At 38.3% G+C, this 24,227-nt stretch overlaps 1 protein-coding gene across 3 annotated transcripts in view; it reads right to left on the reverse strand.

Moving 5' to 3' along the window:
- Positions 1–24,227, reverse strand: part of ece2a (endothelin converting enzyme 2a) — a 118,146-nt gene that overhangs the window by 60,119 nt on the left and 33,800 nt on the right. For all 3 annotated transcript variants that reach the window (XM_088616116.1, XM_088616100.1, XM_088616109.1), the window contains exon 3: positions 2,683–2,966. In XM_088616116.1, coding sequence (XP_088472242.1) covers positions 2,683–2,966 — 284 coding nt within the window. The remainder of the gene's footprint in view (positions 1–2,682; positions 2,967–24,227) is intronic.

The following is a 24,227-nucleotide window of genomic DNA, read 5'->3' on the forward strand; positions in this document are numbered from 1 at the left end:
TGGGGAACACACAAGATCCAGCATGAATTAAAACGTTTCCAGGGCAGACAACTAAGAATATAAACATTTACATCATTAAATCAACTTTAGTTTTATTTCTTTTTTTTGTGATGGCGAGGGAGTGACTGAGGCATTATTATGGCTTGTTCAAAATACTCTGAGGCATCCTGTCAATAGTGCCAAAATGAGCAATTCACAAGCAAGTCTTTTTCTATGCCATTGTTCAAAATAAAAATTCAGAAAAAAAATCTTCTTTTGAAAGATGACAATGCTTAGTTCAATTTATGTCATAGATGTCTGTCTGCCTCAACAGAGATTGCATAAACTCTCAACCATACATGGTCAAAGGAAAAGCTGAAATGAAGGACTGTTTTCTATCATTGTATGTCTCAATGACAGACTTTCATGTTTATTTGGTGATTTTGCCATAGCAGATGAGCAGTAATCCACTTGTTTTCACAGTACACCTGAGGGAGCATAGGAGCAGAAGGACAACGTTTGGAGCGGGGATTCACAAAACAAAACAAACAACTCCTATATCCTTTGTGACTTTACATCTTTCCTTTAAGTGAACTTGAACAAACAGTGAATCATCCCTTGTGCCCAAATATATAAATGTCAATCCACAATTAAAGCAGACTTGTGTTCTCTGAGTACAGATCTGCTCAGAGCAGGTGGACTATATGACACTTTGTACAGTTCCTGACATTCACAAATTATACACAGAATTCCAGACACAGGAATGCTGGCAGGAACGGCAATCCACATCGACACTGTGTTTATATCTCTCGATCTTTGAACAGAATGGTTCTGTCATGTTAGAGCACAACGAGGGGACTTTACCTAAGTTTTGTTCAGATTTTATCTGTCTTTGTTCCTCTACAATATGACAAGCATTGTGATCTCACCAAAACACAGTATTAGACCAAGTAATTATTGAAAAATCAATGGAGGGATGGATGTTCCTTATAAATTATTTTTTTAAGTGCTCTCCTTCTACTTATATTTTTCTAAATTAGTTCATGAAACCATTTTGAGAAAATATAGGGCTGTTCCAACTTTCCAAGATGTTCTTATTCATAGTGTATATAGAAAATTAGTGTACTGTATGACTTGGAGACCAAACTGAGGCCTCAACCCAAAGTCAGAGCAAAGGAGCAGATACTTAGGGAATCAACAAAGAAAATCAACATATGAGAGGAACTCCCTATATTTTTTCACTTGTTTTTTTCTGTCATATTTTCAAGAGGATAGCTACTTGTGTCCCCCATGAGGTTTTTACCTGGTGCTTGTCAACTCTGTCATAAATACCCAAACGATCTTTCAGAAGGACCAGTCAGACAAAGTGGAAAATATCGGACCTTCTCTTGGGAGACACCCTGGCACGCCAATGGGATTGATTTAACTCCCTGTCAAAAAGTGCAAGTGAAGAGGCATGTGGAGGTGTATCAGAAAATAGCTCTGAGTCAGGCAGAGTAAATATACCCATCAAAACTGGAAGTATGATGTTTTAATCTTCTTTGACCTAGCTCTTGTCTTTACACTAATCTTACCTCAAAGGACCATACTAAAATATGATCATGTTAATGTACTGTATGTAGAGAGGCTACTGAAGGCTCAATATAAGCAATAGCAGTAAACCACTATACTGTAAACGCATAAACCACTTGACCGAAACATGCACAACACATACCAGAAAGGATAAGGCTATCAATTAATTAATTTTATAAAAGGGGTTACTACGGCTGCTTATATTTACACTCAAGGCTGCAATTCCCGCATACATAACTTTTTTATACGATCTTTTTGGTTGAATTAGTGTTCAGTAAATCTTGAAAATAATTCACAGATAAAAAGTATAGTTTAATAAACTATGCATTACCTTCCAAGATTTTAAAATATATATACAGTATATAAGTTTACTCAAAAAAGTGTGTCAATACTTTAAAAATTGTAAATTTAATATACAGGGCTTATGAGCTAAAAACCATTTTTTTGCATCATGGATTTAAAAGACATTTTGATATAAAGAGCTATGTGAATGTTCACTTCGTATACTGTCGTTATGAAATGGATTAATGCAGAGCCTAAAATCCATAAGCTAAGACGTGCACCCTGATTTGTTTATTGATATACATACAAGAGGTCTTGCATTTCAGAATGTCATTCCTTCCCAAAGATTTTATTTATTTTGTGAATCAATTTATTGATCTTGTGATTGATGTTCACTTCAGTGGCAATAAACCTTCACCTATGGAAATGGGGTTAAACATACTTTTCCATTACAGAACTCACTTTGTCCCTGATGAACATATTCAAGTAGAACATGTGACCTATTACTGAACTCTGACCAGGCTGACCCTGTTAGACCCAGGAAAAATTAGACACTGCATACAATCGATATACAGTAGCAAGGCCATGAAATCTAAGCAGAGCTCTGTTTTGCAAGAAACTCTGGGAAGCTGAGATGAAGAAATCCTTAAACGCTTCTTCTGCACAGCTTTGAAACAGAATCCAATTTTGCTTTCTCAAAGGGTGGTATCCTATATTCTGCCTAGATCTACTTACATACAACATTCTTGGAATAACCAGAAGTTATATATATCTATTTAGCGTTAAAATAAGATGTGACACACCAAATAACTCAAAACAGCACATGTACTGTATGAACGCCTTGCTTACCTCTTTTAAGACCTGATGAATCAAGCTGGCAGTGTGAGGAGACACCTTCCATGGGTCCTTCTCTTCCACCATCATGGCGTCCAGTGTACCTTTCTCTAAAACCACATCAAAGGCACCTTCAGGAAATGCCAGATTGCGGGCGTCCATTTGTAACCACTCCATCCCTGGGCAGTCAGCATGTCTCGCTGCCATGGTCTCAATGCAGACGGCTGAGTAGTCGATGTTGGTGATGGAGCCGTAACCACAGCTGAACATATCAAAGCTCACTGAGCTATTTCCACAGCCTGCATACAGAAAAGACAATATTGACTAAACAGAAGATTGTACAGGTTTGGCGAGCCCTGACTACTGCTAGAACGTCAACTGAGAGAGGTCCTGTTGGCCAAGGGTGTGATCAAAACTGTTGTAATTCCTCTTCACTGGACTGCTTCATAACATTTGCTCATCATTGGATCTTGAATGCCAAAATAAAACAGATGGTTTGCATCAAGAATTTCTAGACTGCAGAAAAAAACTCACTGAGGAAAAAAAAACAGCACAACCTTATAACCTTATCATGTTGTTTTTTGTCCACATAAAAATAGCAGTGGCATCTAGGAAATGCCTTTCCTTGTTTTTGCATGGAAACCCTTTGGATTCCAAGCAGGTTGCCCCCTTTGTAGCAAGTGGCGGTGTGTTCATCCACTAGTACTTTTTACAGCTTCATTTCCTAGCTTCCCGAGACACACAAACAGGCAGGCCCTGGCAAATTAGTCTGCTTTGCCTGTTGTTGTTAACTCCCAGCCTGTGATTAATGAGTTTGCTTGGTGAGAGGTGGCAAACAGTTAGATTATATATTTTTGCACGTAGTAATTATTTGTCTAATATAATGTCCCTACTGGGTTTAGAATTAACCCTTAAAGAATTACATACTGTAAATGCACTTTCATGAATCAATAAATCCATAAAAGCAATTCTCTGATCATAACATCATAATCTGGGTCTGTGAAGTTGTTGTTGTCAAATGAGCAAACTCTTCAATCACAAGTAATATAACATACTGTATACCCCAATATTGTTCAAATGTACTTAGGAAACAGAAAACCCAAGCCACAAGAGTGCTACTTATAAAGACCCTGTAAATCTAAATACCAGAAATGACTCAACTAATGTAAGGGGTCAGTAAGTTTGCATCATGAGTTTAACTTCACTTAGCATCTTGTGTTATGGGTTACAGTGATTCATACTAGAAATCTAAGTGTGTATTATTGTTTCTACACAGCTTCACCTCATGAAGCATCATAATAATGAAGCACTGTATGCTCAATGCCTGTACAGTCATTCAGTGGGTTATGGTGGATCGGTTATTATGTCAATCCCAGATACTACAGTGCAACATTACATAGTACTGAGCATCCAATAAAGCAACAACTTAAGTAAGCCAGTACAGGCAATAGGGATTCAAGACAATGATTATACATAGACAGGAAATGGAGGGTACAGATAAGGGGTAAATGTTAAAATTCAGGTGATTTAATTAGTGGAGAATCACAATGATTTGTATTAAATAAGAGATGTAGAATGTATAAGTATCACTTCTCTTCCTGATTCATGACAAAGATCTAGATTCTGAAATAGCTAGTAGTCTAGTGTCATTCACAGATGATATAGTAACTAGGAGGATTAGCAATATTTGTACAAGCTGTAAAAGAAATTCAGACTTAGACCAAATTAGGGACTAGGCAAACAGTTGGCAGTTGACATTTAATGTAGACAACTGCAGTGTTGCATGAAGATAGCAGAAACATAAACTATCAATATAAGATGAAAAACGTGAGCTTGAAGAAATTATTAATGAAAAACAGTTGCAGTTTGTGATGACACATCATGTACATCTTCTACACTATGTGACAGAGTGTTGGGACGTATAATTAAGATTGAACAGCAGACTAGTTAAGAACTCGTTTGGAATATTGTGTGCAATTTTGGTCATAACTGCTGCTCTGGACTATTAGAGCAAATACACTCGAAGACTCAAAGGAATGTGCTATACAAACAAGATAAAAGAATTGTATCCTTTATGTCTTGAAGAGAAAAGATTATAGCGATGACCTGAGTCAAGCATTCCATATCCTAAAAGGCTTGACCTCAACTTGGCAAAGTCACCCTTTAGGATGTCTTTATGATAAAAACTCTCCCATTTGATTGTAAATGTTGGTATGCTCTTTTGTTCCCATGTTCAGTGTTGATGGTGCTCGGGAGTATAATGTAATACCAATATCTGGAATATGTCAAGGTGAGCTGATACCGAAACACCAAGTTAGGTAAAAAATCAGGCAATCAAAAACACTGCCCTGTCCAATCAGTTCCATATGTGACATCGGAATTTAATGACATTGTAAAATGGTGGCCATTACAGCTAATTATATTAATCAAAATAACCATTTTAAACAGTGTCATTGAATGTTTACACATCCCGAAACTGCGTGGAAAGGTTCAGTGCATGGAAGCTGTGATTTATCCATGGCAATCAAAATCAATTTTAGAATTTAGAATGGTCAAAAAAAAAGTCAATTTGCATGACTCCATAAACGAGAAGAGCAATAGTCCCAAGGGAAAATCACTTGGCCTGGGCCCATTTTATTTAATTTCCACTTACTATAAAGAAAAAAAGCCTTCCAGAAGAGATTGAATGTTACTGGACACTAGTTCAGAATACATTCATCTTAATGAAGGTTTAAACCATTCCTGAAAGAACACTGGAGAAAAGCAAAAAAAAAAGATCTCTCACATGAGTCTTACTAATTCATGTGACAAAAAACTTTGCCAAGAGTGAGTACTTTCAACATTTCACACAAACATCTGCAAACAAGGTGTGCAAGAAGAAAAAAAGGCATGATCTGTCATTTCCTTTGGCACTCCTGAGAGCTGCAGATATCTTAAACACTGTGACTAACACTTATTAACACCCCCCTGAAACTAATTAGAATGTAGTTACTCTGCACACAGCAAACAAGCTCTTAACGAGAGGTTTAGCACAGATTCTCTTGCACTTCTCAAAGCGACACCTTCCCATCATCACTTCAGGTATTAATAGAGCTGAATGTTAAATACGCGAAGAGGATGAGGAATGTGACCTGGATTTATGGCTCAGGTAATGATTGTGGCCACTGAGCACACAGATTAAACCACACCCAGTGTTTGCTGTAGCCTACCAGACTTCTGAGAGAACTTGCAGTACTTCTTTTAAAAAGGAAACACCAGTTTTGGACTTACTGAATTGGGAATTGCCAGCTGTTTTTGAGTTGGATTTCCAGCAGCAGTAATGCAAGGGGAGAGTGAGGATGGGCAGACATGCTGTACTCCTTTGACATGCCCACCTGCCAGAAGCATTTACCTTTTGTCATGCTGCAAACTTCACCGTGTTTCCAGGAGACCTGGTGCAAAATAAAGGAGTGGTGTGTCTTTGCAAGCCTGCAGATGTCCATTTGAGAAATCACTGTTTTGGTAAGAGATAGAGTGAATTATCCTGCATCATCTTGTATCTCCACCCTAATGACACCTCATGACTCCTCTTTACTAGGACACTTTGAGACATGTCTAGACTTCAAAACGCTCCTTACTTTGAAAGAGGTTAAGGCATAAATTCTGCATTATGCTTTTTCTGACATGTGTACTTAACAATCATAGGCAAAATCAGCCATTCAGTTTCAATTTGTGTGAACAGGTAAACTATTGTATGTGAAGGTCAAAGGTCACAGAATTATACAGCTTTCTTATTGTACATTACACTGAAAATTTAATGAAATCACAATACAGTTCTATTTGACAGCTTCAATGTGACACAAAAAGCACATTTCTAAAACAATTGTGTAGGGAGTTCAGACCATGTAAGGTTCGTGGTGTGGTGTCTGTGGCTCATGAATAGGAATTCAGTTGTAGCTAATATTTACTCTGCAGCCATTTTTACCACTGAAAATTGATGATGCCAGCTTTTGCTTTTCACAAGGAACAACCCAACTATGCAATGGCACGATCATCCAGAACCATGACACTGTGCACCACAGGTGCTCTGCAAAAAAGGGAATTTCCTTCGTTCAAGGTTTTCTCAGCTGAGACACATCATTGCTTTCAGTGAGCAATCAGCTTTTCCAAAGGGCTCTCCCTGTTGGCACACTATTAGCTCACATGACAGCTCATTCCTGCATGTTGTCAAGACCATTATAGCCTGCTGTCGTCAAGGACATTGCTATCATTCTGTCTTCATGACATCAGCCTCTGTATCTTCTGACCTCTGCCTGCTTTTAGCGCCACACTTATTTTCACAGAAGAGTTTCAGGGAAATCACCCTAATAGCTATGAAAGATTCCCTTAGTAGGAATAGCTCCTGAAGCAGATACTGTATGTCCAAGAGAATATTTACAGTGTAATTAAAATGGATTATTTTCTGGTTAAGGGATGTGTATTTTAAGGATTAGTGATCCTAAAGGATTATTTTTGTCCAACAGTCTGGATTCACAATCAAAAGGTTGATAGCATCATCAGACATTTGCTGCTTCCCCGTTTTTCATAGTAGGAGTATGAAGTTTCCATTGAGGATAATTAATGAAGAGCAACATAATGCTTTGCAGTTCTTTTTAGCCCAGTATACAGTAGGTTTCCTCACAACACGTAGATGTGTTAGGGGTGGATAATCTAATTTATATTCTGATACTCATATAATAATTTTATTTATTCACTTAACTTGGAAAAGAGTTTCTAGAATGAACAATCAGTACAAGTAAGGGAAAAGGCTTGTCACTCTTTATTTTGCAAATACTATGCACAGTAGCTACTTATTGAGAAAATTTCTGAATATATATGTTCTATCATTGCCTCTTCATCTCATGCTCGGATCCTCTCCATGAAAATGTACACTGTGCTGTCTTTAATTTCACTTAAGCACTCCGATAGCCTGGATTTACTTTCTTGCTGTAAAATAAATAAAATGTTAAAATCAATATTAGTTATTTTAAAAGTCTGACTATTTTCCCAGGGAGTTAACTCCATTCAGAAACATCGCATGTGTTCCAAGATGTAAAACTAGCAAGCAAAAGTCTGTCTACTCATTCCTTGGACAGCTTCCATCAGGCATTGTTTTTCTTTGCAACGACGGAGCCTACTACCTTGCCTTAGTCTCAGCTTTGAACTTCTGTAAGATGGCAAACTGGCAATGAGAATGCATGAATCTCCAATGCCGAAAAAAACAATCACAAAATGGCCCTGCACATTTGAATGAGCTAAGCAGAGGTGGACGCTACAGTGGGATGATGACATGGCGGCTAACAACTACTTCACAGCTCAAAAGGTCGTGGGTTGGATTCCTGCTCGCGGTGCCTGTCTGTGTGCAGCTGGCATGTTCCCCCAGTGTTCGTGTGAGTTTTCTCTGGATGTTCCAGTTTCCTCGCACCTCCCAATGACAATCTGGCGAGGTTATTCAATGTCTCTAAATTCTCCCTGTGTACTTGCGAGTGTGTTCGTTAGGTTGTTCCCAGTACAACCAGTACAGGATATGCTATGACAGAGAAATAAAATCAAATTAGCACAACGCCCAAATGCCCCCCATTCATTTGTGACCATTCAGATATATCTATTTTTTTCAGAGGTGTGCAGCTAAAAACACATTTTTTTGGCAGATACTGAATATTAAGCTGCTTTACCACAGTGTTCAGAGGCTGATGCTGTTTTTTCTTTCTTACAGGTTTGAAACTCGTTTATTTCTCCATTCTTTCTGAGCACATCGCATCGTTGATAAAAGGAACTACGTGTTGTTCTATTGACAGCTCTGACACCTTATTGTGCAGTAACTGTGCTGAAATGAATTCTAAATAACATTCACCTACACACAGTAAGGCAGCCTCCTAGCCTCCAGCCTCATTTTACTTGAGTTCACAGAGGGATTGTGAACACTCCTTCTTCTGAATCTTTTACAAATAAATGCACTGCACTCAGTCTATAATACAGCTGAACTGGACAAAAATGATGCGTTATTTAAAGGAGCACTGCAAAGTCCTTATGATGAGCACAGTAAAACACATTATTTTAATGTGTTACAGAACCTACAGTATATGCTGCAATTAAAAAAAACTAATTGCCACCCTGTTTTAAGCACAGAAGAATGGAAGAGAAATCCAACTGCCAAATGGTATGTTTGCTCTATCTGAATATTCTGCATACATTTCCATGTCCTCGTTGATACCTGCCACTCGCTTATTGGAGAAGTCTGATTGTTGAAAACTCTAGGAGCCTGCTGTTTGAAATGTCACATCTCACCCGCTCCTGTTGCCATGGGGACCGGAGCAGCATGGCTATACTTCAGAGAGAAGGATTGAATCTGGGGCCCTGATTATTAGCAGGAGCCAACATACAGGAACTGTGCTGGAGAAACAGCACAAGGGTTACAGTCCTGACTCAGAGACTAGATAAAGGTCAATTTCATTCTGCTACAGAAATGTACAAGACAGAATGTCTCTCATTACTCACCAGTGTCAGATTGGAGAATATAACAACATAAATAATAATAAATTCTGGGAAAGAGGTTTTTTTTTTACATTTCTTTGAACACCTGAAGTAGCTTGTTAAAACACTAAAAAAGGGTGTAGTATCTACATATGGACATTCCTGACTGATACCTGCAGCTTTCTTGGAGACCAGAAAAGGTGATGCTTGCGGTGAGGAGTGTACTGCAGCAGTAGACTATGGGCCAATCACTGCTGAGAAAGAGGAAATAGAGGGATTCTTGGAAAACTCACCAAGAAACTATAACTTTTGTTCTGCAAAGAAATGCCAAGGTATATTGTAGGCACTGATTAAATGTTCTTCAAAATGGCTTATGACTTAGACATCATTTTAGGATTGTTCAGATGACAGAGTCATCACTATGGTTTGAAACATATAACAGGACCAGTTATGACATCAGGTATGCATGACATTTGTGTCCACTCACCATCTCCCATGATATTAATTGAGTTCATTAATACATAGTATTTTCTAAAAGGATCTTCACACAGAACACATTGTGATACTTCTCCAAAAAAACAAAAAAGGTTAAATGTTTCAGTCATTTTTACACAGATATGCAATTTTAATTTGGACTGTATAAGTACTTAATTCATAAATGTTCACTTCAGAATATCAGTTGTATCAGCTTTCCCCTTTCCTGGTTCTTCATCCCAATTTCTGCCTCATGTGTCATTTGGAGGGGGGCATGTTCAGTGTGGAGGCGAAGCCTGGATTAAGGGCGACGCACTGCCTCCCCAACCACAGCCGTTCTGGCTAATTAATAATAAGCCGCAGCTGTGGAGACCCTTTAAGACACACTGACCTCACAGAGGGACCAGCAGACCCCCGCAAGGGGAGAACTATTACAGTGACAGTCCCGGAGGGGGGATTGTGACTGAGCGTAAGGCCGTCGGTTTTCCTTCATTTTATTTTCTGTCCCGCCGTGCATCTCTACTGGGGCAGGCTGACCCTAGGTGCCTCCGCCCGCTCAGAAGGGGCACCGACTTCTACTGGTGCTCACTGTGGCTCCTCCCACACGCCTTGTTACACTTGTTGCATTGCATTTGTCTGTTACTGCAGATTGTACTGCAGAACATCGTTGTTTTATTTTTGTAACTTTGTATTAGAACAAATGATAGTTGCGCATTGTATCGAGAGTCAGTGCCATCAAACTAGTCACCCAAATTGCGCAATAATAAAAAATGTTTTTTTCTGTAAGTATTGATCCGCCACATCAGTCAGGATATCTATGGCCAAAACCCAAAATACATTGTTGCACTCCAGAGCATTCTCACTCACTCTGCTGAGACAAAGGGGAACATAACTGGATATCCGGAATAACAGGAAAGCTGAACAATCGAGCCTTCGAAGATCTTTTCAATCCACATTCACTGCTTAAGTATATTTCAACAGGTGCTGTCCATTGTCTCCAATCCTTCATGTTAAATGAGAAATCAATAAATAAGAAGACAGGGTTGGAACATTACAGCTACAGCTACAAAGCTACAGTTTTGATCCTGCTTCATTCATATTTACTGTCAAGTATAAAATATTTATGCTCAATAGTGCATGTGGTACCTTAAATAGAAGGCAGTGGAAAATTCTGCTTCCATCCAATGTTCTGTAGAACTAAAAAAAATTGTTTAATAAAATTCCACTCTTTAACTTTCAATTCTCCACTAAAATTCCACCCACTTTTTTTGCATTAGCAGAATGTTGTTGGACAGCATGGTTTAGCATACTACCTTACAGGTGTTGGGTCCTGTGTTTGATTAGAGACTGGGGAACCTTCTGTGGAAAGTTTTTTCAGGTGCTCTGGTTTCATCTCACCTCAAAGAGACACAGTGTCTACGTTCATTCGCATCTTTAAATTATGTTTTCCTTTCCCTGTGATGTGACTTGTCCCAGGCATAACAGAAAAATTATTTTCATGTACATACCTTCCGAAAACCAAATCACATGAAAAATGTAATTTAATGAAATCAACAATGATAATACTTAGCACCGTTCCATTTAATAAACAAATAATCTTATCCAGTATATTAATTGGTTATTATACATGTGCTTATATAAATAAGATTTTTATTTTTAACAGCACACGTGTGTAACACAACATTTACTTCAGGCAAATGGTAACGAATGCCATAGCAGAAGACGTTTTGTGGTTCAGAAAGCTTGAAAAAAGGAGAACAGGGAAGATAAGGATGACAAATGCTGCCAACAGAACACAGAAAACTAAACTAATATTCCTTGATCAATCTGATGTTCTAACTGTGCAAAGATACTAGTTTCATAATAAACAGGAACAAAGATGATTCACAGAATCATTCCCTTCTATGTAATTTTGAGCTATAACCCACCACTTAAGCATGGACTTCTACATCATGAAAGATTTTGTATTATTTATGCTGCATCTTCTGTTACAGTATGAGCAACACAACATTTACATTACAAAAATTGTTTTCCATGCATTTACTTTGTTAATGTTTCGGTTGTTTGAGGAATTTTCCAAATTTTATATGTTCTTTTTGTATTACTTCCCTAATTATCAGTTTCTCTTTCTGCAAAACTTGATTTTGTTTCTTTAAGTCATCTTGCTTGGGTCTTGTTTGTGTTTTGGTTCCTTGCTTGACCTTCAGCATCTAAATATGCTTGTAAATTTTGACTTCATCACTAAGGAAGAGCTAATCTTTCCAATATTCACAAATAAACTAAAAGTGTACTTTTTAGAAATGGTTGCAAGTCATTTGTAGCACACCGTGTCATGTCTTAATTTAGAATATAACCAAAGCAGTACGAAAATGAGATTTATCATATACTGCAAGCAACTAAAAAGAAAACCTCTACCACTACTATACAACTTTGAATTCTGCTTGCACGAGAGAGTTCACTGGCTAACTCCAGTCTCCATGGCAATTAATTCTCCAATCTTACTCAGTACGCCTGACCTAGCAGGTGAACTGTCAGGTTGCTTAGTTTGGAGCATTCATTTGACAGTCTCCCCTTTATCATCAAGCTTGTAGCCACTCAATACACCGTATAAAAACATTTAAAAATGGTAAAATGGTATTCTTTCAAATTCTGCATCTACAGTACCATCTACTAACTGTAGGACAAAGAGGTCAGATAAACACCATAGCCTGAGAAAAGAAGCAGTGGTATATAAGCACGATGCTTAAAAACCACAAACAACGATACTATAGTACCTCCACATCGTAAACATTTCCAAAATGTTCTTAGCTTCTTAATTCTCCAAGCATTTGGAAGTAGAACAAATGACATATCAAGTCTTTGACATTTCAGTTACATAATTCCTAAAGAATTTAAACTTTAAATCTGAAGAAGGAAGGCTATAGGATCTGACAATGTGAGAATCTGGCATTCACTTAGGTGGAATACAAGTACAAGAGTGATGCCATATAGATCTAAATCTTAAAGTTATATTTTAGTTTTTAGTAGTCATTACTGTATCTGACAGCGAAGGCCTTTATGCCCCTAGTGCTTTCACACTTATAATATACTGCACAGATGTGATCAAGCTCAGTATTCAGGAGTATTATTGGACACAGATCAAAGGCTGTAGTATTTGATGCAACAATTTCAGGCTTTCCCAATATAGAGGCACTAATACAAGCCAGTGGGTAATGAAGAAATGCTTATTACCTATTAAGTTTCCCCCGGGTTTACAACTTGAATATCTTTTTTGAAAAGTCAAAAGCTCCTACATGTTCACTTTTCAGACAAATACTGGTTTTGGGGAGATTAGCTGGAGGAAATGGTACCATCAAGCTATCATCCTGCTTTGTGTCACTTTAATAACTCATAATATTTACTAACTGGTTAAGTTCTGAGGGCATGGCTTTAACATTGTTGGGTATACAATATAATCTAGTACTAGTGTACTCTAAAATGGCTCTTTCAGTCTGACTCTTTGATTATATTCTACAGATTTATGGGCATGACTAAATTCTCTCTTGTGATTAAGACTTGTTGAGAACTTAACACTGTTATATAACAATATTTCATCTTCTACACTTTGATTCCCAGATCTAGACTTGACTAGACAGACTTAGCAAGATGCAGAATATTTTTGAACGCAAGATTTCTTTGCTTAAAAGAAACTCATTTGGATCTATTTCATTTTTCAAGGTTAATTTATATAAAAAGGAAGACGTGTCTGCCAAGCACTGCTCTTGGGTTAGGCCTGTTGTCTCCATCTGCTGTTTCCTGAAGAGTTGTGTCTCATTTAAAGAAGCTCTCAGGTTTTTAGCTCGGGGTCTGTCATTGAAGAGGACTAACACAAAATAGTGGAGCCTTCAAAGCAACAAAACATACATTTATCTTGTGTTTTTTGTATTACATTATAACTACAAATGTTATAGTGACCACCATATGGCGAGTCACCTCTAATACACAGAAGCTATGACGCGTGTTGTAATGTGGCACTCACTCAGGTGCAGTATATACTGTATAACTGCATAATGACAAGATGTGGGAAGAACTCAAATAAAGCCATTAATCAAAATCAAAATGAATAGATTTACAAATGTTTGGGGAAATACTAGAATCATGTTTTTTTTTGCATTCAGAACCCTGTGTGTAATTCATCATAGTGTTTTTGGAGGACAGACCACCCCATTGTGGTCATGTAACTGTGATGACCAAATGAACAGCTAAGAAATCAAAAACAGCAAATAAAGAATAATGACCTCGCTGAAAAGTCACATATCCAACCCATTCTAACACAAAACTGAACAGCTCAGATGGATTCAATTTCATTAATCTTAAGTATAGTGGATCTGCTATTTTACTAATCATGGCCCCTTAACATGATTACAGAGAACAAAGTTCAGAGGAGACCTGGATCAAATCTTATAAAGGTTTGTAATTCTGTATTTCAGAATGATCTCTGTGCCAGTACTCACCAAATCCTAAAAATACAAACATATACCGTGAAGAAAGATATAAGATGTGAAGAAGGGGTTAACTGATTCGTTATGGCAGGAAAGGGGGATAACTGGTAAGGATTCCAGATGCCAGCTAGAACCCCCACCCCCCACCCCAAGGAAGGAAACCTAAAACTGACCATAAAGAGTGGTCAAGGCCCGGGGGACTGTCCGAACACCGTGACCTCTTCCCATTACCATGGTAACGAGCTAAGCCAGAAACAGCTGAAAAGCGCTATATAAACTGGAAGTTTTCTATTTCGACCAATTTTCGGTCTTATTGTTCCGTGCGTGCAATAAAACTCATCTGTTAAAACTTCATCTCGGGGTTCCAGAACTTCTTTGCCTGTTACAACAACTGTGTGTACAACCGGGCCGAAATGCTAATGTTTGGGATGCCTCTGTTTTTCCCCGGTATTGTGTTGTGGATCACATTAAAAATGATCACACTGCAGAACAGCCTGTCTCTCCCTCTTCTGTCGTATCAGGCAGTAAGCACCGCGGGTGGAGGAGTAAGACTAAGCGTGCCAGGAGGAGGTGAATGCATTATTATCCCTGCTGTCTAACTCTGGGAGAGGTATTAATAAGATGTGACAAATAAATAAGAGGAGTAGCAGTATAGTGCCAGCAGCTACTACAGCAGCCTCCCCCACCCACGCCTCCCTAGAGCTGGCAAAGAAGCAGGCAGTGCAGCACCGCAAGTTCGAGAATGACTCACGTTAATAAGGGGGTGGGGGCTGGGTCTTATTGAAACAGGTCCCCCAGGCAAACCAGATCACCTTTGAACAGCTGGAGCCCACGAAACGTGTCGATGGGAGAATCGGAGGCAGTCAAGGCAGCAGCTCTCATCTGGAGAAGACGTGCTAATCGCCCAGAGATCCCCCACACTCAACAACACGCAAAAGAGAGAAAGGGATCAAGAGGGGGGGGTGTGCAAAGACTCAGGCCAGTGGGTCAAAGAGTCCCACAATAAGGAAAGAAAGGAAGCACAGCAGAGTGTGTCTGCGAAACCGAGCAAGGCTTTCAAAAGGAGTCGAGAGTGAGTTTACAACACAATACCCAACCTCACACTAGTCCCTTGCCCTAACGTTGTTTCACTATCACTACCCCTTTATGAAAAAGGCCAGAGCTACCAATACCCCTACAATCTGTTTCGTATCATTTCGTGATTCTTAGAATGCAAACATAATGTTAGTTATAATAAACCATCTTTTAACACAATGTTTTTGGTTTTGAGTATATTAAGATGCAAGAATGCTATCTTCAACTTCAGCATCACTATATATGACCTGATGTATAGTTTTCGGGAACAGATACAAGTAAATTATTTTGAGTTGGTCATAACTTTATATAAAAGGTATATAAAAGGTTTTTTATACATATTCATTGCTTTATATAAATGTTCTTATTATCATTCTGGAAATTCATTATTCTGAAGCATGGTAAAACCCAGCAGTCAAGATCCTGTGTCATCCTGTAAATGAGTACAGGAGTCACTTGTTGACTTGTTGTGGGGGGCAGGAAGAAACTATCCAACTATCAAAGCTGATCCCTTGATTTCTACCAAACAACGTCTGGCTACGATCCTTGGGTCAATTAGTTAGTTTTCATCTGTGTTTTGTTTTTTAGGAAAATGAAAGATGGTGCAGTCAAACCAGTTTGAAAGATCAGTACATAAGTCAATAAGCACTATTAGTTGAGCTACTTAATATTATTTTTTGCCTGTTCCATCTGATTCCCTCCTGTCCTGGGACTGTTATCTGCCATGCTGTCTAACCATCTTATGAATAAGATCTAGAAATAAAGAGATCAAGGAGGCAGCCCAAGCACAGCTCATCTAAGCTCTTGTCCCTTAAAGATCTTCCACTGTCAGGGACGTCACAATGAGCATTTTCCACATGGAGGTACAGTGACTATTCATGCAGTCTGTTTCTTAGAAAGCATTACTTAGGAAGCAGACAAGAGAAATCTCCGTCATTTTGAGTGGAAATTTTTACTAAGGAGGCCTCTTGAAAGAAAAGCCAAAAAGCAAGTCGGGACACACACATTGCATAAAACAACGAAAGTTGAGCAAACTGAGCGTGCAGAGGAAAGCGATCAAATACTCTTATCTAGGCAACATAAGGCTAAGGAGTAAAGATAAAAATAAAACCAAACCATTATGCCCTTTTCCCTCTTTTAGGAATTTTAAAAATCTATCTTGTTTCATGATGGCCAGAGCTAACAATACCAATATCCTTACCACCCTTTTCCTGTCATTTTGTGATTCTCAGAATGCAAACTTAATGTTAGTTGTAATAAAACATTTTTAACACAGTTCCAAAATGTATATATTTTATCAGTACAGATGCCAAATGGAATCAGTTTTGCACAGTGGCAATTTCTAGTCAGTTTTGTTGTTTTATGGATTTTTATGAGGCAGTTATATCTGGGGGGTATAACTCAAAGGAAACAGACATCTGCTTAATACAATTCATTAAACACCCAGAAGTGTTTACACCCTGAGATTAAATTTACTTAAATGAGGATAAATGGGAGAAAATAAAGCAGAGACAATTTACAAGAGGGATGCAATTCATGGACCAAGGGTCACTTTGACTCATACGAGCTACAAAAAGCAAATTCTGAAACGTAAAAATATCAAACCATGATAAAAATCTCTTGGCTACCAGGAAACGTAACACCATGTCACTGCCTGCATTCCGCAGATTTCTTTTAGAATGAAAACACACAACAAAAAGAAAACTCTCAACACACCTGTTGTCTTACTGTTTTTTCCTTTTATCACCTTGTTGTGGTGTCACTCCTCTACGAGTACTTTTAAAGTCCTGGATGGCAATAACGATGGCATGGCACTACATTCATTTTCTCCAGGCAACTTCCAATTAAATATTGTTAATGATAAGCAGATGTGTCTGAAGACTTCTCCCGTCTGCTACTGCAATGCTGTAGTAGTAAATTCTATGTGTAGAGCCTGGTAACTTATTAATCAATCATTTTCCACTTTGGCATTTTGAGTTTCTCATCCACTCACATATACAGAAGGTCACCTGGCAGGCATCCTGTTATCACTGCTCAACTGATGATTGACCTCTAATGGGTTTGGGACAAGTGGCGTTTTGCCAAATCCCCACTCTGTGCGCACTGAGGTAATCAATCACCCCTATTACTCCCAGGGAACACCGTGTATCAGGGTGCATGGACATTTCTCCATTATAAATCTCAGAGTGCCAATTGCTGTGATGAACTAGTGTAGTTCTGCTCTGTGCAGTACAGTAAGTCAAGGGCAAGTCTACCTAAGATCCCATTACATAATGCCCACAATGCTGTTAACTTGCAGCAGTGGTTTTGCTCAAATTTAATTTCCATGTGAAGCAAGGGAATCGGCTATTGCAGTGCAAATACTACACCAAGGTACCTAAGTTTAGCTGAGCCTGGGGTTCTGAACTTCTGATCCAACACTTGGTATGCACAGTTAATTTCTTTCATTGGCATGACTGAATTCCCTTTTATCAGCAATGCACTTGATTTCAGCATGCATAAGCAAGGATGAAAGGATTTATTCCAAATGTACACATTAACTTGAATTCAAAAGATTCAGTAGGCTTTTTCTGCTGACAGTTTGCATGTTTTACAAAAATCACTACCAAATGTAGACATTTGCAGCTTCATGCATACTAGCCCTGCTTCAAACTGAAACATTCGAACAAAACATTAAATCCTATGATGTCACCCTTCTCAGACCTTATGTCACCAAAGTGTTTTAAATTTACTTTCTCTACAAAATGTTAATGTATTTCCAATATGTAGGTTTATTTCTAGTATACTCATATTCATAGGAGCTACTTTAATGTGGGCCCGAAAAACAGGATCAGAGCAAACACCTTCACAGCAAAATTCATAGATCTTGTGAGCTTGCAAGCAGAGCGACAGACAGACAGTGACAGACAGAAGGAGGAAAAAGATGGACAAGCAGTCCAAAGACACACGTGGATTTAAATTGAACAAGGGCCCATTGGGCTACATAACAAGCTGCATCAAGGACAGGAAGGCTAGACCTTTATCAGGGTCTAATAAAAAAAAGTGTCCTATCTGGCCAGGAAACTACTGCCCCACCTCCCACAGACATATCACACCCCACGTAACCATCTTCTGCTGACAGAGTGACTCCTACTACTCCGGCTGAGCTTTTCTCTCACTACCAAGCAGATCACGCCTCTGAAGAAAACGCCAAAAGACAGAAAATGAGGGCACCTGCTCATGAGGGACCCTATTCCCAGTTTCCCTACTTAATTTCCACTTTCCAAATCCAATCTTTAAAAACACAGTTATTTTCCTCAAGGAAACAAAAAACTAGAGCAGTCGCTCACTTGCAGACTCAACTGGTTGAAAGATTGAATGCAGCTTTTCTTTCTTTGGTCTGTTGATTGATTTGTTTTTTATTCAAGTCAGCCAAGGAGCTTTTAAGGGAGGGTTTTATAAAGCAGGGATCTGCTAAAACAAATGCCAGTATATTCATCCTGGGCAAAGGTCCTTTTATTTTTCAGATTTTCTAACAGGCTCTTTGGTTTATTCCTCTTTCCGCAAAACTTGTCTTTCTTGGCATGCGGCCTGTGGCACCTTTGAAGAGCTGTAAAAGTGACAAAATCCCATAATAATCTACATAGTGCTTTTAATCACTGATGTGCACAAGAAACTAGCAAGTTCTATTTAGCCCATTTTTTGAACACAGGTGCTACCATAGTAGGAATTGTAAAGTGGATGAAAAAAGGATGTTATTAGTTTTCAATTTTGAAAACAGAAGCCTAAAAGAAATAGTATTACCAAATTTCCATGTACTGAAAATTCTTTTGGTCAATGCTTTGACTGTGTATCCACAATTTGTGCTTCAAGCAATGGTTTTACAATAACACCATTATACAATGAAAAGATTATGATGCCAGTTCAAAATGGACTAGCCACTTTAATTCTGTGTTTGTAGCACTAGGCTGGTGTGCAGTTCAGATAGATCTGGAGCAGCAGAAATATGTCAGTTCACAGCTACACTATGACACTGTCACACTCACAAAGAGAAGGAGGCACAAAAAAAAAGCATTAAGTTATCTTTTTAATTTTCATGTTTCAAGGGAAAGGAAGAATGCTTAATTCTGCAATGATTAAATAATTTAAAAATCCAACTTTATATCCTAAGCAACCCAATAAATAAAACAATGAAGTACTTAAAGTACTACAAGTAAATGTACTGTAGAATAATCAACTCTGAAATGATGAGTTTTCTGAAGAATACTTCCTTTATCCCCAAGTCTCATAGGGGTTTGGCTTATAAGAGCTTTATGGAGTTTATCTAAAGCAGAAACACACTACTGATGCTGAGCAGGTGTAACTATTCCTTATACTTGTATAGTACTGTTGAATTCAAAGGATCTCAAAGTGCTTTACCTGTAGCAGGGGACTTACTTCACTAAGTACCGAAGTGCAGCACCTACCTGGGTGATGGTAAAACTGCCATTATGCACCAGCAGCTCCACTATATTAAGGTGGAACTTCAAGGTGGCCAGACTATATAAGACTAGTTAAGACACAGGGGTTAACATCCCTACTCTATCAAAAATGCCATGGGATATCAATTACTATGTAGTCAGGCCTTAGTTCAGCCTCTTATGTGAAGGACAGTCTCCAATCCTAGTACTAGGCCCAGCCTTGTACAGCTTTACAATCTCACAAGATCAAGATACAGGGTGGCCATAGTTTAGACTGAGGATGTCCAGAACCCTATCTGGGACTGTCATTCCAAAGAATTCTTCCTACTGCCAGATTTTTAAAATCTAAATGTACATCTCTTTTACCTTTTAGGAACAGTGTTACTACCATCTGATAGAAAAGGCATAATCACAATGAATGGGCCAATTAATGCTTCTAACAGGAAACAAGGTCAGGTTTTAATGCTGCATCACACCAGAAACCAGGCTGGTACCAACTGATCTGGTCAAGCAGTTGTAATACTTCTAGAATTCTTCAGTCTTGGTTTACTCCGTTTTCTTAATATACAATTACACCCTCCTGCTTTCTGACCTGAAGTGAGCCATACTGACAAATACTGAAAATACAGAAATACAGCAGAGTACATTATAGATTATAAAGTATAAACTATCCATTTTAACCTCAGAAAATGGTGCTCTACACATTTAAGTCATCTGATTTTTAACAAACAACAATTTCAGTGATCTAGAATAAGAAGTAAACAACTTAGTGCTTAAAAATACATTCTGAGATAATAGTCTAGACTCTCTCTTGCAAATGATTATGCTGTAATGTTGTATTTTGTATAGGCAAACCACTCATTGTGGTTCCTGGAAACTAGTGACACAAATGCAAAAAAAGAACAGATAAAGCACTACGTCATCCTGGTTTCATATTTTTTTTCTTTACAAAACGAGATTGTGTTTTATAAGGCAATCTAAGCAGCAACAGATTTCGTATACCAATTAATAGATTTGCCTTTGTGTAAGGGGGAAAGGGTGCACACATGTTAGTCAAAACTGATGACATAACTGTTGACACATGATACACTGCAAAAATGCAGTGAGTGAGCCTTATCTATTGCCAGAAGCATACATTTTGCTAGTCCGTCTCTGCATATACTGTACTTCATCTAGATGAGCGTGTAGACTTTAAAATCCTCATGCTCACCTATAAGGCTCTGCATGGCTTGGCACCTCAGTACCTGTCTGAACTATTATCGCCCTACTCCCCACCTCGCAACCTCCGCACTTCAAATTCTGCCCTCCTTACTGTCCCCCAAGCCTGTCTACATTGTATGGGTGACAGGGCCTTCTCCTGTTATGCCCCCAAGCTCTGGAACTCTCTCCCCAAGGATATCAGAGAGTCACCTTCTCTAAACTCCTTCAAATCCAGACTCAAAACCCTTTTTTTCAGGAAAGCCTTTACTTAACTGGTTCCATTCTTCACCCCTCTGCTCTTCTTAGTACCACCATCCACGGTCTCCTCTATTGTTATTGTTGCATTGTTGTAATTGTATATTGTAATTGTGTCTTAATTGTGTATTCATCCTGTAAAGCGCTTTGAGAAGCCACCTTTAAAGGCGCTATATAAAATAAAGTTTATTATTATTATTATTATCTAAATCACTGATGATCACAGAGTAACTGGTGGAATAAGTTATTTACATTTTACAACAATCATGTTCATCTCAAAGATATTGTGTTGAGGCTTTTCTTAGTCCAGTGTTGATGTTTGAGAAGCGAGAAGAAAGGGGCAGTGTGGAGCATCTCTGGTGCTTATACTACACCCTAAATAAATATCATGTCACTTTTGCGAAGTTTGGGCTGGAAAACAATCCTTTTCACTCTGTTGTGTAGACTTCCCTTTGGTTCATTTTTACATAATTGCAATGAGCGCAGGCCAGGAAAGCCAGCCAGATCGACCGTTTTCAATTAGACCCCTGTGACGTGGCCGGCTGTGGCAAAATATTCTTGAGGAGACTGACCGACATACCTGGAGCCACGTGGGAAGGGAAAAAAAACTGCAACAGACAGGCAGGGGACTGCACAAAATCATGAAACAGAGCTGGTCTCTCTTGGATCAGGCAGGGATGTGTGAATTCCATGGTATGATGCAGCCAGGAAAGCAGTTTTGCTTAACAAATTGAAGCTGATCTGTCGTGGCAGGTCACATTTGATTCTATAAATCAGAGACCATGGTAATATTACTAAAGTATGTATTTGTTCTCCTAGTGACTGCATACAACTGCAGACAACTACCGTCTCTACAAGGCAGGGTTACCTTGGTTTATGCTTAATTTAAAATTAATACATGTAATAATGTCTCCAGACTTAATGGTAATTATTTTAAACCATGATTGAAGAATGAAAAAATCACATTATTTTCACAATGCTTATAATTAAATTAAGATATTGATGAATAAAATACAAACGTCTCGATGATTCCTAGCAGTTTATGCATAATTTCCTCATTAAAAATGGACATTTTGGGACTGTAACTGTGCCCTATTCACAATTATAGAATGCTTCTGTTTTTTCTGCACTGCAACATATTTTATTTGGTTAATTGTTAAAAGAATTGGGAAGGGGATTGTCACATGACTGGTGTTGGATTAACCTTCAAACATAATTGGACAATTATCCTGTATTACAAACAATCCATTACCTCTTCTAGAAAAAAATCTGAGACAACTCTTCTTCTGCTGTGCTTTGGTTACCTTACTTCAGACGATATTTCTCAACCACTCCTGACACATCATAGTATAAATAGAATAGGTTGAGCTCGCGCAGCTATATTCTTGTATATCCATAATGCAAACGTGTGTACACATTACAGTAAGCACAGGCTGTTTCTCAGAATCTGTTTCAGAGGCTGACACTCTGTTCACAGCACTTAAAAAGCTAATTTCCTTCTCAAGAGAATATATTGAGCTGAACTGAAGATTCAGTTTTGATTGGATAATGGCATCTGGGAGAGTAAAGGACAAATTTGTATTTGTATTTGACAATAAGAGACAAGGAGAGTTATAGAAAGCACATGTACAGATCACGTTTCTTGATGCTGATCTTTCTTCCAAACTGAATCTAGATTGGGGTGGAAAAACCCTCTAACACCTGAGACTGAAATTCCTCTTCATAGAAGGACTAATGAGGTTGACTAGGCTGATGAAACTGGAAACCATTTTCCATTTAAGTATTGCAATAGCTATTCATGAAAAAAAGTAAAATAAAACATCTATGGTACATGGTCTATAATACTTGCTATCTAGCTTGTTAATGCTCAAGCATTATGTCTGCATAAAGTCTGCTCTTTGTTATAGCCCTGCAAACTGCTTCTGCGTTCACACATCAGCTATTTCGAGCACAAGGCCATCTCATTAGGCAGCAACTAAATTCTTTATGTACTCCCATTAATGCCCTTCTTTCTGTGATCCTATGTCTTTCTCTGATCAAAAGAATTGTCTGTGAAAAACTAAATGTATTCAGCAATGTCTGAAAGCATCAGTGTAGATTAATGACTTCTCCATTTTGTAGGGTATGTTAACTGTACCTATTTTAAGATGAGAATTCTCTCGGCCTGGTCACATTAAGGTTGCAACAAACCTGAGACTTCTGTATAGCTGCTGAGGATTGAAAAATATTAAAATACATCAGGTTTGCTACTAAATGTTTCTAGTTCAGATTATTATGCAGAATTTTCCTATATATCCAATTCACATCAGCACCAAATGAAAACGTATGCCTGATGAGAGCCTGTGAAAACCTTTATATGCTTCTCACCCAGTGACAAACAGGTGGCATTCCAATCAGTCATGTGCATTAAGAAGTTACATTTATTCAGCAGATATTAATGTAATGGAAGAAAGATCTCTGTTAGCCTTTCCACAGTGAAAGCAGCATGATGTAATAGCATATGTCCAATGAATACACTCACCTCAATTTTGAGTGCAAAAGCTTAAGTTTTACATCTTCAACAATCACTTCACCTAAATAAGTTACTAGAGATAAAAGGTGATGTTTGGAAAATGAAGTGGCCATTATTTGTTAGGGGAAAGAGAACTACTGCCCCAAGACTGCAATATTTGTCTCTTACTTGAATATTTTGGAGTCAGACTCTGCTCGAGATACAGAATAAAACCAAGAGAGAAGAGAAGAGAGTTTAATAGAGGCAAAGGGAAGAATGCCCACACGAATTTGCCCAACACCTTGCACAAATTAGCTATGAAATGGAGGTGAAGCTCAAGTTATTGGTGACTTGGGCAAAAGTGTAAAGGTGTAATAGAGTCAAATTGCTTCAGAAAACATGATAAGCTAAGTAAGTTAGGGGATGACCAATTGGCTCATGTTCAAATACATTAGAAATACATCAATTACCGAAATCCCAATTAACAAAATGGAAACAATGCATTTCCAAGGCAGATCTCTGAAACGCGCAAGCTTTTATCAATAACAGCGCCAGTTATTTCAAGTCAGTAATGATCTTTGCACAAACATAACTTTTATCAAATTAAATGGCTGTTGGCTGCTTTCAGAAACAATATTTATGGACTGGATATAA

This window comes from Lepisosteus platostomus, chromosome 2 (genome assembly GCF_059453375.1).
Source record: "Lepisosteus platostomus isolate fLepPlt1 chromosome 2, fLepPlt1.hap1, whole genome shotgun sequence".
Classification (NCBI taxonomy): Eukaryota; Metazoa; Chordata; class Actinopteri; order Semionotiformes; family Lepisosteidae; genus Lepisosteus; species Lepisosteus platostomus.